At 34.6% G+C, this 19107-nt stretch overlaps 1 protein-coding gene across 1 annotated transcript; it reads left to right on the top strand.

Moving 5' to 3' along the window:
- The first annotated feature begins 1546 nt into the window (after window positions 1-1546).
- Window positions 1547-6813, top strand: LOC139515452 (uncharacterized). The gene is made up of 5 exons (XM_071305021.1): window positions 1547-1637; window positions 1904-1910; window positions 3677-4190; window positions 4586-4994; window positions 6647-6813. Exons 1-5 carry the CDS (start codon window positions 1547-1549, stop codon window positions 6811-6813), a joined length of 1188 nt encoding a protein of 395 aa, XP_071161122.1.
- The last annotated feature ends 12294 nt before the right edge of the window (window positions 6814-19107 follow it).

The following is a 19107-nucleotide window of genomic DNA, read 5'->3' as shown; positions in this document are numbered from 1 at the left end:
CAAAATATTACATAAATTAATAGCTGTCACAGTGTTCAACTGAATTATGTATTAACGACTCCCTTTGAGGAATACACAGTATTGTAAATATAACCATACAAGTCGAAAGTTCAAACATAAATCAATAAAAACAGGAAAAGAAGGATTTTAGTTAAATTACAATTATCGAATATTGTGGATTCAAAGACTAGATGAAAAACAGAGTGACTATGAAATTTAAATCAAATCCTTTCAATTCCTGTACAGGTTGAAGACCCAGCAATCAGTTTCTAGTATATCATAAAGTACTTGACCGAGCAGATTCAGCATGAAATAAGAAGATGTGCTAATATGATTGGCATCGAGACAACTCTCTATCAGAGACCAAATGACACAGAATTGCATGGCGTTTATATCAATGGAACAATTTTCCGAATTGCATTATCTGATAAGCATACAAAGGACTGTAAACGGATGCAAACAAGTTTAATTCACATACTTTTGTAGTTTTTTGTCTGTGCAGTTTGTTAAATACTTAGATAGATGCTCATTTTTAAGATGTTTTTTTTTCCTTACACCTCGCCGAGAATTCCATGGATTTAGTTTCAAGTCCTTAGCCGAGTATAGGATCCAAGAAGCTGATTCTTTAAATGGTGAAACTAGAGACGAGAAGAAAACGGTATAGGTAAATGACCCGAGCAGTGTAAAGAGGGAGTTTACCAGCGTGTTACAAATGCAGTCGCTTTCTTGGTCATGTTTCGACAAATGACATTTGATATAGTAAACTATTTAGATGATTTTGCGAGGATGGAATCAGTTGACAGTGCTGATTAGGCTGTTATCGAATCAAATCGTGTACTTGATTCTTGTGGTTTAGAAGATTCGGCTCATAAGGCTGTCTCCTAGTCCTAGGGTTACTACGTGATTTGTACTAGTACTTGTTTAACTCATATCATTAACATACAACGAGTAAAATTGTGAGGATACATGTTACCCTTGCACCAGTATTACGTTAAATAAATCTAAAATTTTCCCATTACACTTTTTACGTCTAATTAGTCTAACACATCTGACGAAATGACGTAATATACACTGAAAATTTAAATATTGATCAATTTACAAATGATTTACAGAAGATAAAAATTTCAGAAAATATTACTGAGAAAGATATAAAAAGTCATTCTATATGATGATGATGAAACAGATTAAAATTAAAAAAAAAAGAAAATGAAATAAACATGCACCTGTAAAATCTAAGTGTCGAAGAAGAAAACTACTTCCATGGATGAATAAAGAACTGAAAGGGGTCATATATCGAAAACACGTGCTTTATTCACAATACAATAAGAACCGGAGTGACAAAAATTCAGAGAAATTTGTAACAACAAAGAAATTTGGTAACTAAGATAAAGAGAAACTCAATTATACGTTTTAGAGCATTGCTCTTGACACTTTTGCACTGAGCAAAATTCCAAAAAACTAGGAAAGGTGCAGGAAAGAGCATTCTGTTTTTGTATACGAAGATTTAAGCAGTTCCGACGAGCTAAAATCCTTGCAGATCAGAGCAATGACTCAAGAAACTTTCAAGATTATAAACGAAATAGTTCCTGTGTGCTTACAAACTATTTCGAGTGCTAAAAAAGTTAATATTGTTTCAGGTATGTGAATATTTTGGATGTTTCACAGGTAAAGGCAGTCCATTACGGCAAAAAAAATCTTTCAAATTTGCTTCCTACCAAACCATGCATTTCAGGACTTCAAATAGTCTTTCACATTTTTAAAGTTTTTCAGTCCTGGAACGGTTTGGAATGTCGCAGATAACTCTAGAGCTGGTTATTATTTATGTTGCCCTAGACTTGTATTAATGTATTTCTTCACGAGTTTTTATATATATTAAATTTTAATTTCTAACACATATTTCCAGAAATTGGGTAATCAATGTTGAAAATATTCTGTCTTTGAAATTCATATTACTGTTACTCATTGTTCAAACATGTGTAAACCCTCTACACACTTAATGCACTGATCAAACGAATAACATTCATATTACTGTTACTCATTGCCCAAACATATGAAAGCCAGGGCCACTTCACTCAATGCACTGAACATACGACTGACATTTATAACTGATTGTGGTTGTCTCTTTGCGATGTTTTACGTTTAAATTAAACAGGGGGAGAACAAGTTGATTGAAGACAAAGAGAAAAGAAAAACATTGAGAGATCTAAGAAAAGCAACGAGAAAAACAAAGAACCTGCTATTTTATCTGTCCAAAAAAACATGTTCTTAAATGACAAAAATGTAATGAAACAGGATAAAAAGTAATAGTCGCCTTTTAATGTAATGAAACTAAAAAAATAAAATAAGGAGATGTGGTTTGATTGCCAATGAGACATCAATCCACTAGTCACCAAATTGACAACAATTAAAGAACAGGCTCCTGACTTGAGACAGGCACATATAGAATTTTGCGGGGTTAAGCATTTTATTCAAATATGTCGTTTAATCATTACATGATTTACAATTACTTCTTTTGTTCCTTTCCCAACCAGATGTGATACATCAACTAGTATTGGCAAGACTGTTGTTAACCAAGATTCATCAAAACGAAAATATCAAATTATAGTTTTCTGCAGCATTGTGTCCAAAATAACACTGATGTTTTACTCATATACACTTAGCTCATTTGTTGGTTAATGTAAATGTTCAGTCAATCTGAATATGTTTCGTTTCGCTATTGATCTATTTCAAACTTGCAAAAACCCACCTTCAAGTTAAAAGGTGCATTACAAATGACAATCAGAATATCAATAGATTTTACGAGGAAATATAAAGCCATGCTAAGATGAAAACAAAATGGCTAAATACAGAAAAGTAGAAAAAAGAATTTCAATCTCAATTGATAGAAAAATGAGCTAACATTAAACTTTTGGGTAAATCTTAAATACTCAGTAATTTGGTTTCTTTAATTCCATTGTTTTTACAACTAGCTCAAATTGTATTGTGATATTTGGTAACCTTATCTTTGTATTTTCCAGATATTCTGCAATGTTGAGGTCTCTCTCCATTTGTGCAGTCTTTTTAATTCATGGTGCTATCAGCTATGAATGTGAAAAGTCAGCTGGAACTTGTGAAACATCTTTATTGGTATCTCATCGTCTGACAATGATGCATACGAAAGACGCCGTATAATCAGCAGAAGGGAGGCTGTATAAATATGACGTGACTAATATAAATGAGTCAAACCCTATACCCATAAATGATGTTATAACAGCAGATGGATGGGAGGATTCTCGTTTGGTTGTTGTGGCGAATGGTACATTACCGGGTCCTCCTATTATTGTATACGAAAACCAGACAATCATTGTTCACGTAACAAATCACCTTAAATCGGAAGAGGTTACAATTCATTGGCATAGAATTACTCAAAAGAGAAGTCCTTATATGGATGGAGTACCCTTTTTAACACAGCGCCCGATATCGCCTAGCCAAACGTTTGTCTACAAATTTGTTGCATCACATAAAGGAACTTACTGGTATCATTCTCATGTTGGAGCTCAAAGAGCAAAGGGATTGATTGTCCGTGAGAGAACAAGTTTGGAAATGAAGGAACACATAATGACTATACAGGAATGAAATCATGATTTGGATGGAGATTTGGAAGATGCAAAAATGGTATTTGGATTTTATGAAACAGAAAAAAATTCCAAAGCTCTCAGTCACTTGACGGTCATTTATTTAGTAATATAAAAGCGCAAAGTGGTCTTATAAATGGACGCGGAAGATATTATTTTAATGAAAATAGTCATAATGAGGTTCCACTTCAGGTGTTCATTGTAGAACAAGGCCAACAGTACCGGTTCCGGGTAATAGCAGCAGGACAGTTATTTCCTTGGTCTATTTCTATACATAACCACCCTTTAACAATGATAGCCACCGACGGGTTTGATATTGAACCACAGATAGCAGATGCATTTTTAATAAATGCCAGAGAACGATACGATTTCGTCATAACTGCTAACCGAACAGTGGATAACTTTTACATTAGAGCCAAAACTCTCGAAATAAACCGCAACACGACAGCGGAAGCTATACTTCAGTATCATGGCGACGATCAAAATGTCCAACCAACGTCTGTTCCTCGGCATTGTACAGCTGACGACCGATGTGTTGTGGTGAATTGTTTCTTTCCATATTACCCAGAAGACTATTTTACCGATTTTTTTACCTATTAATAGTTTGAAACTAAAATCTGATACTGACCCTGCTCCACCTGTTCATCAAGGAAAATTCAAAGAATATTTTTTAAACTTTACTTTTCCCGGAATTAAATCTTTTCCAAGTACTATCAATGGAAGAAGGTTTGTATTCCCAACAAAAAATGTTTTGGCTGATCCTGAGGATGCCAACTTTCCTTGTGAGGAAGCAGATTGTGGAGAACAGAAACATTGTTCTTGTACGCATTCTTTATCTATAAACCATGGTGATACAGTCCACATGATTTTTCTAAATATGGGACAGGGAACTGGCTGGACCCATCCAGTTCATATGCATGGACATACGTTTTATGTCTAAACATGATAACAAAAGAGGATTAAAACTATAGGGAACTAGTAACATCGATTGCAGAGGAGGAACTGATCGTGCCAATAGTTGGTGGAACAATGCTACATTGAGTAATCCAACATTGGCTAATGGAAATGTGCCAGGAATGGAATTACTTAAACCAGTTAGGAAGGATACAATTATTGTTCCAAGTGGAGGTTATGTTATAACCCGTATAAAAGCAGATAATCCTGGTGTTTGGTTCTTACACTGTCATATTGAACTTCACGCAAATGATGGAATGGCTATGCTTTTTAATGAATCGTTTCCTCATCACTTATCACCACCCACTGGATTTCCTAATTGCCATAGTTATACTGACAACGTACCACCATCATCTGAAACAACAACCCCTTCATCAATGACATCCAAATTTCCTTTTAATGAAGAACCGAGAATCACGGTTGATGGTAAGTTCCATATGCATGTATCAACGTTTAATTCAGTGATGCAATTACAAATTATTATTAATTATAATTTTAAATCAAACAGAAATGTAATTTCGTATACGATATCATTTACATGATATTTTTCGATATGACATATGCTACGAATTAGTTTAATCAATTATAGTATAGCTCATTATGCATAAACACATTACAATAAAAATAAAACGATCTCGAAGTGTTTTTTTCTGTTAAGACTTAAACGTAACTTAGACAACAGCCCATCAACATTTGTTGGAATTAAGAACAATAGTAAGATATAGGGTTTACAGGGATGGTGTCTGTTAACATATGATTTTGAACCATAAATGGCCAAATGTTTAAAATTTTAATTAAAAAAAAATGACCATTTTGACTGTCATATACGCGTACCGAATATTTTGTTAGCTACTGTTAAGATATAATTATCGGTTACATTGGTTACTACGCCAAGTACTTGTAATTTCTTTAAACATATCTTCGACCAACCGTCCGAGCATATTATATGAATCTAAGCCAGGAAAATACTCCGGAAGTAAAAAGTAAAACATAAAACTCAAGCGACATTTTGAAAACTATAAATTAGTATTTGTATATAGTAAGTAAGTAAGTAATGACTAAATATAAAGATGGTGACTCAGTTAGCGTTCACCTATCTACCTTGAGCTTACAATTTAAACATATCATGTAGATGCAATATTCATGCAAAATATGCATTGTCTGTAGAACAAGAGAAAATTAAATTCATAAACATATACATAAAATACAAAATCATTAAAATATATGAGTGAGTTATTATAAATCATTTGCCGATTTCACAACGTTTTTTTCCGTTTGATAGTTTATTCCAAAATATTGAGGAGCTATATGCGAAAGATTTCTTCATTGGATTTGTGTTTTGTCGCACAACAGCTTAATTATTATTTGCAGATGACCTTATATTTTTTACTATGTAGGTTAATAATTGGATACTAGAGTTTCATTATAAACAAGAATAAGTTTATGATATGAAATTCTATATTTGAAATTTAACAATTTAGCTTTTTAAATAAATTAATACTAGTTGATAGTATTGGTGCAACAAATATAATCCTTGCAGCTCCTTTCTAAATTTTAAGTCTTTTTATATCCATCTTCATAACAATTTTCCCATACTGAGCAACAAAAATCGAATATGGCAGATTATAAGCATTGTAAAACAGCTTTCTATTACTAATATCCAAAACGTTCTTAATTCTAGATGCGATACGAAAACTTAAGTTTTTACATACATAGTCAATTTGAAATTTCCAGTCCAAATGTTGGTAAAAATATATAACTAAAGTTTCTGTATTTCAACGGATGTGATTGTGCTATCTTCTTATGATATATTCAAATAATTTCCTATCATTCCTTATTTGTTCCAATCAACATAGAAGTAGTTTTTAAAGGATTTTTAATCATTCTTTTGTTCAAACACCAATTATTTATGATGTTGGTATCGTAATTTAATTTTCTTTCTATCTCTTCCTTATATATGACAACTTAAAATGAATTTTTACAGTTCCATCATATTTACACAGAAACAGAAAAGAAATCGTGCTGTTTTGCATATCTGTTTTGTATAATGACAAAACCATTATTATACATATTTTCAGATTTTTACACTAAGAAGAATTTCTGGATTGTAGTTCGAAGTTTGTGTGGAGTTATATTTCTACAACTGTGTATTGTTGTATATAACTGTAGTGATTCATCGCGGAAGCGGAAGCGAAAACAAAAATACAATATGAATGGGAAATCTAATCCAAACTTTACCAATTAACTTATTTATAGTTCAACGGACTGTTTTTAATCATCTAAATTGAATCCTCGTATGACCTTACCCACACCATACCATACTGAAAAGCTGCTCCAGCAACTGGAGTGTAGACAAACTATCAAGCATGTTAAATAAATAAGAATAGAATGTGAATACTATAAAACATTTTTAATCAATTTTATTGTGTTTTGCCGTTGGAAAAGGGGAATGTTTATTGTCAACTCAAAGTTATGATCTTAGCATATACAGCTGTACGTCGATGGTAGTTTACAAAAATCTTATTTCATCTTTTTTTAAATCTAATACGGAATTTATGTAAACGTGTTTGTTCAAACCCCAAAGATATGTGAATAGAACTGGCACGCGAAGAAATCAACCTTTGTTGTATAAATAGCAAGAGGACAAAGTAACCATGATAGCTATGTACAATGGTGGATCAGGTCAGAAGGATTAACTTAAGATTCATGCTTGAATAAATACCAAAGAGATATAAATGAATTATTATTTTTATTGGCGAAATAAAGGCCACGGCTCACAAATTAATCAAACAATAATTTATCATCAATAAAGATGAAACATTAGCATGATCATGAGTCACAAATGATCAAAATTAACACATTAGCGTGGATCACTGTTGATCAGTTATAATATAAGAATGGATAACGATTGATCAATTAAAAACTTTAGCATGGATCACGATTGATCAATTATAACATTAGCATGGATCAAGAATGATCAATTAGAACCATCTGTACAAAAAGAGCACTTTATCATTACTGTCCAATACTGACATTGACTTTAAAAATACTGGCCCTGGGAACAGAAGCTCAGTAACGGATATTAGAGTCCATTATGTGAACATGAAGCAAGATGTTTGGCGTTGTGTCGCTTTCCCGCCAAATGGTCGCATGTAACATGTTAAACATGCGACCACCGCCATGAAATAAAAGAAAACGACGCAACAAGCCGTGGCCTTATTGACTTGGTTGCTACATATTTATATTTATCCCTTCTCTTGCAGGGCGAAGCCTTTAAAATAAACGAACGTCATAGCACACTATTGCAAGTGCACGACTTAAATCAACAAAACATTATTAGATAGTAACCACACAGTTTGTACACTAAATCATTATCTGTACATTTTCTTTCATTAGGAACTCTTACACAACTTCCTGAAGAAAACTTTGAATTCTATACAAAAATAGTTCATTTCCCATGTTTGAAAGATGAACACCGTCCATGTTGAAAAGTCCCTTCTCATTCCATGTTATTTCAGGATATTTTATGTATCCTCCACCAGACGTAAGACATAACCAACCAGCAAAATTGTTTATTCTGACCGCAGCTCGGTTCAGAGACTTAATGTTTTGGCCATTCCGCCAAACTAGCCTTGGTAGTATCTGGGACCAAATTAATTTAGCTTTAGGGAACAATTCTGAAACCTTACAAAGAGACGACTTAATTTGCCGTCTAAAATTATGTAACTTGCAGGAGCCTATGTTGTTGCCCTCACAATGTATAATTAAAAAATCTGGCTCCTGTTCAAATCTTAATAAATATTTTATCCTTGGTACTAATTCTTACCAATTCATGCCCCCTTTACCTTGCCACCAAATGGTACATTTTTTCCGCTTCAAACCCAAATGGATGCCGTCATATTAAAGTGATGCGGGCATGGGTAAATGCATGTTTTACAATGGACGAGCCTATTATCCAAACAGACTTTTTCTCATATCTCTCAAGTATCCCTATTAAAACACAATTAAACGTTTAATAACATATATATACCACCTATGTACAGCTATATATAAACAATAATTGTCTTTATGTCAATAAATGACCACATCAAAATAAAATTTTTACAATCTGATATATGACCTATATGCCCCAGATTTCCATCGTCCTAGCTTCATAATTTCCTCATTAGAAATTCCTTTAGCAAAGGCTTCTGAAGCTGCCCCAATCCTGAATGAATGTGACTTGTAGCCACTTGAATCAATACCTATTACATTCAATGCTTTAGATAATATACCAGAGAACTGATAACGAGACACGCATTTTCCACCAAGGTGACAGAGTAAAGGACCATTTTTATTTGGTCTTACTCTTAGGTATCTTTTTAATAGCAGTATTGGACAAACTGTTGAATCCGTCTTCCTTATATCAATAGAAATACCCTTACCAGTTTGATCCCCCTTAGAGTGCGTTAAGTGAAGCCTAATAAACTCCCCTTTTGCTCCCCATAAAATTTGTGTACCGTGTATTGATATTATATTTTGCGCTTGGCCTAATTTTGTGTAAACTAATTCTCCAACTCTTAAAAAGCCATGAAAGGCGACTGAAAAGGCTGCCGCAAAAAGCAAAGATTCGTATGCTGAATAACAAACCAATGGCAACTTTTCAATTATCCTAGTCAAAAGTTCCGATGTAATTGGAAGCCTCTTATCCTTCGAGAACTTACTGCGTTTCAAACCCTCTAACATTTTTCGTATAATAAAATTTTGTGAATAGTCCATAAATTGAGACTGTAGAACCTTGCAACGAAAACCGATAGCAGTCACGTAACAGCTGACAGTTTTATGTGCTCTCCCTTTCAGTGATAAATATGTAATAAAAAGCACAATATGCGAGGGGGGAGGCGGCCACACGTACTCCATATTAAAGTCTTTCCGAAATATCTCGAAACTCCGCAATCCCGTTCTATATGTATCCTTCGTGTTCGAAGCTAGCGAGGCATCTACTAGACGATCAATTTCAGACCGGAAATCAGCTGCAGAAAAGTTTCTGGGATTGGTGTCGCCTCTGTCTCTGCTTGTGGTGCTACCATGCGGAATCTGTGCCACTGTTTACGTGAAATAGCATCAGCGATAAAGTTCGAACGACCTTCAATATGTACTGCTTTAAATTGCATATTAAAAAGCATTGTTTGTAATACAAAAGGCCGAACCAACTCCATCACCCGTCTCGGTTTTGAGGATTTCTTGTTCAAAATACTCACAAGTGCCTTATTATCTGTATGAAAAAGTATTCGCTTGTTGTACAAATCCTCTTTGAACAACAAAATCGATAGCATAATAGGCACTAACTCCAAAAAGGTTATATCAGCCATAACGTCAGTGTTTTCCCAACTAGAAGGCCATTGAAAATAAACCCATCGGCCTGAAAAGTAAACCCCACAACCTAAATCTGGGTTACCAGCGCTATCTGTAAACAAATGAATTTTACTATTTGAAAGACATTCGCTCTCCCCAAAAGCCAAAGTACCATTAAAATTCTCGAGAAATGTAAGCCAAGTTTTTATGTCCTCCTTCATACCTAGTGTTACTCGGATAAAATGATTTGACCTTTGTATACCGCACATAGCATCACAAAACCTCCTGTTAAAAGCCCGAACTGACGGAATTGCTTTGGCACAAAAATGTAGGGAGCCCACTAAAGATTGAAGATCCCTTAGAGTGATTTTTCTTTTCTTTATAGTCAATTCCAGTTTTCCCTTAACCTCTGTTAGTTTGTCTTGTGGTATCCGAATAACCATCTCCAAAGTGTCTATTTCTAATCCCAGAAAAGTCATAATACACGTAGGACCTAAAGTTTTTTCCTCCGCTAGAGGAACTCCAATATCGCTGCAAATAGTCCTAAAATTGTTCATGAGATGTAAACATTCCCCCGACCGAGCTTCTCCGGCAAGCAGGAAATCGTCTAAATAATGCTCTATTGATTCCTTGTGCGATTGAAAACGGACCAACCACTCTAAAAAACATGAAAACTTTTCGAACAGCGCGCACGCCGCCGAACATCCCATTGGGAGCGCTTTCTGGAAATAAAAGTTGTCTTGAAAGCGAAAACCAAATAAAACAAATTCATCAGGGTGCAATATTAATAATCTAAATGCCGAGACTATATCCATTCGTGCCATTTCTGTCCCCTTTCCTAGTTTACTAATAGTGCCAAGAACTTTGTCAAAGGATGTGTATAGCACTAATTGGGGGTCAATAAAACTATCAATACTACTTCCCAGTGGATAACTCTAATTTTGTATCATACGCCATCCGTGAATTTTAGAGCCAGAAGGGGGCTTTTTAGCTACAAGCCATATCGGTGATAAGCGGAGGTTAGAAAAAGGTTTGTTTTTAAAGGGGCCCGCTATTCGCCCTGCCTGAATCTCTTTCGTAATTTTTTCCTCTAATTCAGACTCATGCTGCTTTGCCGAAATCAAATTCGAACAATTTACAGCTTGACGCGGACCCATGTAATTTACTTTAAATCCATTTGTAGATCCATCTAACAATATATGTGCATCAATTGTATTTGGAAAACTTTTTTAAAAAATGTCTTAATCTTTCCACTTTAATCGGTGTCTTTCCTAATTCCGTTAGCCTATACTGGCTATATACTTCCTGGGACTGACGATGCGGACTTAAATCTGAATCCATTGATATTGTTTTTATAGCTTTTTTCTCTCCGAAAGTCACTCCGAAATGATTCATAAGGCTTTCTTTTCTCATTCTGACTGTTTTGTGTAGTTTTTAAATTGCAAAACAAAGCTGCATGAGCACTCCCGCATTTTAAGCACCTATGAAGATAACGACAAGCTGAACGGCCACATCTACCTTTATTGTTGTACAAGAAACATTTTCCTGCATTCATTTGAGATATTTGAGGTTCTTGTGTAGGAGTTACACCCTGGGAAATATACAGAAGCCATAACTCCATGTCTACACAACCCCAATTCATTGATGGGTTTCTGGCACGTTTTAGTCTAAATTGTTGATCATAGGTTAACCAACCCATATCAGCACATCTGCCTGCCCCCAATTTTACATTATAAATATACTTCAGTAAACCCGGGGTACTACTAGGATGTGCTGCTGTATAAATGCTAGTATAAATTAAGATAGCATCGAACCATGTATTAATGTCGGATATTTTCTTTCCGGATTTTGGTTTTAAATTAAGATTTCCATTATTATCCATAACTACTGCCCTTGTTTGCTCGGAATGAGAAATAAGCAATAAGTTTTCTAATTCTACATATTCCCCATTAATAATTTTGTCTCTCACTTGATGTGAAATGTGCACCCCAAGGTCATCATTGGAACTTTTAACAGGGGCAATATTATCATTATCATTTACAAATATGCTGTGAGATTTATACCTGACAAATCTGTATCTGGGGTTAAGCAGAGTGTGGGTGTCCTCTGGATAGCCTCAATTGCTTTAGCTATTTGGTCCTTTAATTCTGGCACGATGCGTTGGGCGACAGTATCTGCCACCTGCTCCAACTCAGGACTCAGGCTTGCGGTCGGTTGCTGCTGGGGAACTCGGGAGTAGTGGCATTCACACTTCCAGTCCTCCGATAAATAACTGTTTCCCCATCTGAAGAATGGTGTGCGGACTTCCTGTTGGCCGCCGCATACGGGCTCCTAGTCTTCCGGGCCGTTCTTCCCATATTACTTTCACACAATCTGAAAAACTAATATGTGAAATGTGAACAACAAATCCTTTTTTACTTATTTCATGCAAGTGTGTACGTTGGTTGAATTCAGAACTTATATATATCGATCCTCGCTATAGAGATCAATTAGTTATGCGTTTAAAGGATTTTATACAAAACCACGCCTAACGTTAAATCCCACTGCAAAACTTACCAAAAATTTATCTTTACTGAATCTCATAAAAAACATTTTTCTTTTCTGATAATTACATGTTGTATTACGTAGAAATATGTATACGTTTTTCTTACATTTTTCTTACATTACATAGAAATATATTAATACAAAACCCAGAATTTACTCTGACGAAAAATGTCTGCCTTTTCTTCTTAAATCTCTAAACGCCAATGCAGGCGATATATTGACGTCACAGACGATATTGGTCCGCTAGGCCACGTGACCCTTTTTCGAGAAACTTAGTTTGATTTTCAGAAAATTGCAAACCTACATTATAAAGAAACTGTATAAAGAAAGGTAACTCGAATAACTGAAACGGCAGCTTCACAGAGTTAAAGCAATCTATCCCATATTAGGATAGATTGAACTATTTATATCTTTCTCAGTAAAATTTTCTGAAATCTTTATTTTCTGTATATCATTTGTTAATTGATCAATACTAGAATTTTCAGTGAAACTTCTGTAAGTCACGTTACTTCGTCAGATGTGTTAGACTAATAAATTAGATGTATAAAGTGTAATGGAAAAAAATCAGATTTATTTAACGTAGTTTTGGTGCAAGAGTAACATGTATCCTCATAATTATACTCGTTGTATGTTAATGATATGAGTTGAACAAGAATGAGTCACGTATTATCCTCTGAAACTCCTTCCTAGACTAGGAGCCTTATGAGCCGATTTATCTAAACCACAAGAATCATGTAAACGATTAAATTCGATAACTGCCATATCAAGCACTGTCAACTGATTCCATCCTCGCAAAATCATCTAAATAGTTAACTGTAAATCCCATTTGTCAAAACATGACATGAAAGCGACTGCATTTGTAACACGCCGGCATATATGAGCTAATGAAAGCAAACCCATGCTTCGAAATGCTATCGAAATATAAAAGATAATTTGATTTGTAACCAACCATTAATTCAAAAATGAACATCGTGTTAGTCAATGAAAATATATCTCAAACTGTAAGCCCTACTCAAGTCACGTCTAATAATAAAAGTTCCAATCATGCTTTTTATAAGCTCTACTAATGCATCAACATTTGGATATTTTAAATGAACATCATTATCGAAGTAACTCACTTTCTAGAAGACTTAATTTACTTTAGTTTTTTTCCAGCATACTGCACAAAGTGCTGAACCACTATTTGCTGACCTTTATTGAAAGTTGCATGTGATCCTTATAGTTTATGCGTACAACGATTTTTATTGAATAAAGTACAAAATCAAACTTGATCATTCTTATTTTTCCGACGATTTAGCAGAAACACTTGATGTTTTTGTTTCGAGGCAGCACGTACTGAGTGAGAATAGGAACTCCAATAGATGATGGCACATGTCAGTGGTCCCTGGATGCCTGACCCAACTCAATCTTGCGTAACCACGCAGCATGAACAGATAACAGACCTTTCCAAGAACAAATATTATAATAATGCGGCGAGAGCAATTTAGTCGTGACTTTGTCGGAAGCCTTCTTCTTCTTTTTGTTTCCTGCGGTCTTCAAGGCTTTCCCATTTTAAAGATGTTACCATTTTTGTTACACAGCCAGGTGTGCGGTATGTGTAGTTGTTGTTTACACATCTAGCTGCTCTTTTCTGTACCTGCTCGATTGCTTTTATTTTAGCCTGTTTCGTAGGGTCCCATACTGTGCTAGCATACTCAACTGAAGGTCTTACTATTGTTGAATATGCTGCTGCTTTGACCGGTTTAGTGCAATATTTTAGGTTACGTCGTATGAAGCCTAGTGTTTTGTTTCCTTTTCCCACTATGTTGTCGATGTGTCTGTCCCAGGTTAGATTATTGCTGATAGTAACTCCCAGGTATTTACTAGCTTCAACGGTGTCCAGTGTGTGTCCGTGTAATTTGTAATTAGTTGGTATTACAGGACGGTTCTTGGGTTGTATTCTAATTACAATGCATTTTTTTGCATTGAAGCTCATTTGCCACTTATCTTCCCAATCCTCTAATGATGTGAGATCTTTCTGTAGTAGGTCACTTTCTGCTTGGTTACTGATAGTTCGATAGAGGAGGCTGTCGTCTGCAAAACGTTTGGTCTCTGATGATGTTGCTGTTTCTGGCATGTCGTTTATGTAGGCCAGGAACAGTAGGGGTCCAAGGACTGTTCCTTGAGGAACACCAGAGAGTACTGGTACTTGTTCAGAGACAGCTCCTTCTAGAATAACGCTTTGCATTCTGTTTTGTAGGAATGATCTTATCCACCTGTTTGCTTTAGGATTTACTCCGTAGTACTCAAGTTTATGTAGTAGGCAATGGTTTGGCACTTTATCAAACGCTTTAGCAAAATCTAGTAGTATGATATCTACCTGGCTGTTACCTTTTAATTTCGATGCAATATCATGAATGGTGATGATGAGTTGGGATTCGCAAGATCGTCGTTTGCGGAATCCATGCTGTGCATTTGTGAGAATTTTGTATTTGTCGAAATGGTCCATTACGCTGCTGTGTACAATGTGTTCTAGGACTTTGCATGTAATGGAGGTAAGTGATACAGGCCTGTAGTTTGATGCCAAGTGTCTTTCGTCCTTTTTGAAGAGTGGGACTACATTTGCATCTTTCCAATCTTGAGGGACTTCTCCGGTGTTGAGGGATGCTTGGTACAGCTCTGTAAGAATTGGAGCAAGTTGGTCTGCTGCCTATGCTTTTATTCCTGACTAAGTTTTCTTCTTTTACTTTCCGTCACTATCTGACTCTGAATCGGTTTTATCCGAAACCCTGGTACATTATAATCTGTTTTTCCCTTCTCAACAGAGCTAGATTTTTCAGATGAAGTAGAAGACGAATCCTAATTAATCGCTAAAACAAAAGACCAATTTCGACACTTTTAGTCTACTGTTTCATTTAAGTTCTCGAATTACCTAAGCTTATTTACTTAGGGATCTTTTGTTTTCATTCACATTGTTCCCTTTGTCCTAGCCACTTTTTTTTGTAATGTACTTTTACTCTCACATTTCTTTTTTTTCTAAATTCAGCTGTTTTTTTTTAGTTCTTCCTCAACTTCATCTTTTCATTTTGTCATCTTTGAGCTTTTTAAATTTTTAAATCCGCTCTTAAATTTCTCAACTCCTCATACTCAACATCCTCCTCATTAAACGATCTATCAAGATTGAAGGCTGTCTCCAACTTCTTCTTTGGAATGACTAAGTCTTCTGAGAGGTTTCGGCTTTCTTCACATCTCTGACTTTCAACTTCCTCTTTACACTGCTTGGGTCATTAACCAATACCGTTTTCTTTTCATCTCTAGTTTCATCATTTAAAAAATCAGCTTCTAAGATCCTATACTCGGCTAAGGACTTATGATTGTATCCATTGATATCTCGGTGAGGTCTGTCGGCCATCGTCAAACAAAAAAGATCTAACTTCTAACTTTTTGATACATAAAAATGTGTATCTATCTTAGTATTTGACAAACTACAGAAGTATGTTAATTAAACTTGTTTGCTTCCGTGTGCAGTCAATCTCAATGAATACCAATAAACAAGTTCTTTTCATTGCTCTGGCAAAACAGACGGATTCGCCGTTGGATTTTGGAATGAAGGATTTAAACACTTCCTTTTTAATTGTCTCATGAAACTTCTGGTTTCTTACTGGTATTCGTTGTAAATCCTTTGTTTTCTGAGCATATAATGCAGTTCTGGAAAATTTTCCTATGATTTAAACTCCATGACATTTTATGTCATTTAGTCTCTGGTATAGAGAGTTGTCCCGTTGCCAATCATATTAGCACATCTTCTTATTATGAACATATTAAAAATTGTCTTCTGAATCTGCTCGGTCAAGTACTTTATGATATACTAGTAAATGATTGCTGGGTCTACAACATGTACAGGAACTGAAAGGATATGGCTTTTCCTAATTTTATTGATTTATGTTTTAAAATTTGACTGTAATTGATATATTACGATACTCTGTATTCCTCAAAGAGAGTCTTTAATACATAATTCAATTTAACACTGTGACAGCAATTAATTTATGTTATATTTGTTTCCAGGGTAATGTGTTAACACATATAATATCAACTGACTTTCAATTGAGTTCATGCGATTCCATAGGGTTCAGTTTTTACATTATTTTGTGTTCTGGGTGGACATTGATAAACTACTGTCACTGTTGCTTCAAATGTTTTTTTATGTTTCGCACAATAATCCTTACAAATAAACTCATCAATGATACTAGGATTAAAAAAAATGTACGCAAGACTCGCATTTCGTCTACAAATTTCACCAGTGATGATTGAATCAAAAAGAGTAAAACAGTGCTAAATAAAGTACGAAGTTGAAGAGCATTGCGGACTAAACATTTCGAAAGGTTATATTAAATACAGCTAAATAAATGTAAATTATTTCATGGTAGAATAGCTTAAACATTTATGAAAAATTCAGTTTGTAATCTGTTAATTAATGAGTATGACCATATAAATGAGAATCAATGTCAACACAGAAGTACTGACAACTAAGCTGGTACTTCTTGCCAATATTAATTTTTGATTTTTTTAATATGTTTATAACATCTTATTTAATAACAACTTAAACTATCATATTGTGACATGTCTTTAAGTTGCATAAATTTTCCATAAAACAATACAAGTCAGAACACATCAAAGAGTTTATACGTTTTTTCGATTTTTTATGTGTTCCTCTGCCCAAATGCCTTTACATTAAAATTTTTAAAAACTTTATTTGGGTATTCAAATACTGAAATCGTATTTGACAATGTACTAGCTATATTTTTTTCTCAGAGTATGCTCTATACTGAAGCAAATTTACCTATTAACGAGAACACAAATAGTACGTTTGATTTTGACGGGAATTCGTTTTGACAAAGTAATCTGCTTTAAAAGTTCATTGTTATATCCATCCTCTCATGCTTGTGCACACTCCTGTTATGTTGGAATGGGACTAGCATTTTCTGTGTAGTCTCAATATTGATTGTTCAGTTATTAAATTGAGCAAGTAGATCTATATCTTTGACCCAATATTTACTACAATCTGATAGTTTTAACCTTAATTTCAATACAAAGGTATTTTGACGATTCATGTTTATTGTATCAAATCAATTACAACAAAATGCATATTAGATTAGATTGCATTTATTTACATTAAACTTTAATTTGCCTATACAAATAAGTGATTGTTTGAAATCCATCGCAGTGAAAATTCTGCTACGTGAAGCAGTGGTAAATGTTTATCATTTGAACTTATTTCATATTTCCCTTTGATGAATTCATCGTTTGCTCTCTGTCCATTATATAGAATACTGATAGTTCGGTTTTTAGTAAAACTATTAGCTTGTAATGCAACGGTACTATTCCCAGCACAAAATCCTCTGAAAACGAAATTTCCGTAATAGCTGTCATTGCCTGTTCCTTTTATTTCTCCGTTATCTGGTTGTGAAAGAATGTCAACATTCAATTCACTGCACCGTTCATATAAATCTCAATGTCCTCTCCATTGGCCTGCTTTAGCTCCAACATATTTCTGCAAAAATCAAAAAAACTTTAAATTTGTTTTTCTGCTCTGGTAAAAACGTGCCTTTTTAAAAAACCTGGTAACGAGGAGGCGAAAATAAAGTCATAATCACGAACGGAAAAGAAGGTATTATTTGTGTAAAATTTCATGTCGTTCTGATTCTACAAAACGAAAAATGCCTTTGATCTAAAACATATTAACAAAAGTTCCTACTCAAAAAAAAGAGGAAACCATAAAATCAAATGCTCGACTATATCAATCATCGGAACAAACGAAAAACAACTGTCATATTCTTTATTTGGTTCAGGAATTTTATCAAGAAAATGGTATGCTAAAATTTGTTTCAAAGCTAGCTTAACCTCCAACTTGTATGACGTGAGTTTTTAGTTCTGTTACATTAACAATATTGGGTGAGCAACCCAAACAGGCATAGTTGGTTATCATGACAACAATTGGGACGCAGCGCCCAACACTGTGTAAACATACCGATATCGTACAGACATAACACACAACTGACTTTAAAAAAAAATACACGGACAACTAATGTAAAGCTCCATTCAAGCACGTCCTATAAACGTGAACAATAAGTTTGAATAATAAAAAAAACACCAAAATAAAAAACTCAATCCTCTTCATGAATCAGATGGCAATTTGATGTTAGTTTTGTTTGGACATTGGTTTTTATTTTACATCTATGCTATTTTTATCTGTGTAAGTTAGCCATGTTGATGAATGAAACAAAGCTGGATTATTTCTTTTCTGTTTGGCGCTACGTGTAGAATGTTGTTTACTTCTGTGTAGAGATAAGAATTAAGCTATTTTGATTTTATTTTAGATTTCACTAGATCTTCTGGATTGTTACTTGACCGGGTTTCACGTGCCCACACTGGTTCACATCGTCCTTAAAGCATGTAGTAGAATATATGTATGATTAATCCAGTTTTAATAAAAACTTGATTATTTGGAAAGAGCTTTCCTTGAGCACCAAGAAGAAATGTCTCTTCCATTACACATTATGTCTTAATCTTGAGTCTAAGATGCAAGGTCTCGTTCACAGAACAAAAATCGGATTTTGAAATTGAGAAGGAAATTGGGAATGTGTCAAAGAGCCAAAAAGCAGAAAACAGCACAGGGCCACCA

This window comes from Mytilus edulis, chromosome 3 (assembly GCF_963676685.1).
Source record: "Mytilus edulis chromosome 3, xbMytEdul2.2, whole genome shotgun sequence".
NCBI classification, from domain to species: domain Eukaryota; kingdom Metazoa; phylum Mollusca; class Bivalvia; order Mytilida; family Mytilidae; genus Mytilus; species Mytilus edulis.
Note: the sequence above shows the minus strand (reverse complement) of the source record. Positions and strands in the feature narration are given on the sequence as shown.

Bases quoted from the DNA above. Each gene is read 5' to 3' on its own strand.
- LOC139515452 (XM_071305021.1), top strand. From the start codon at position 1,547: ATGACTCAAGAAACTTTCAAGATTATAAACGAAATAGTTCCTGTGTGC. The intron at 4,191-4,585 runs TTTACCGATTTT...TTAAAACTATAG, and splicing joins CATATTACCCAGAAGACTAT to GGAACTAGTAACATCGATTG. The intron at 4,995-6,646 runs GTAAGTTCCATA...ACATATTTTCAG, and splicing joins ACCGAGAATCACGGTTGATG to ATTTTTACACTAAGAAGAAT.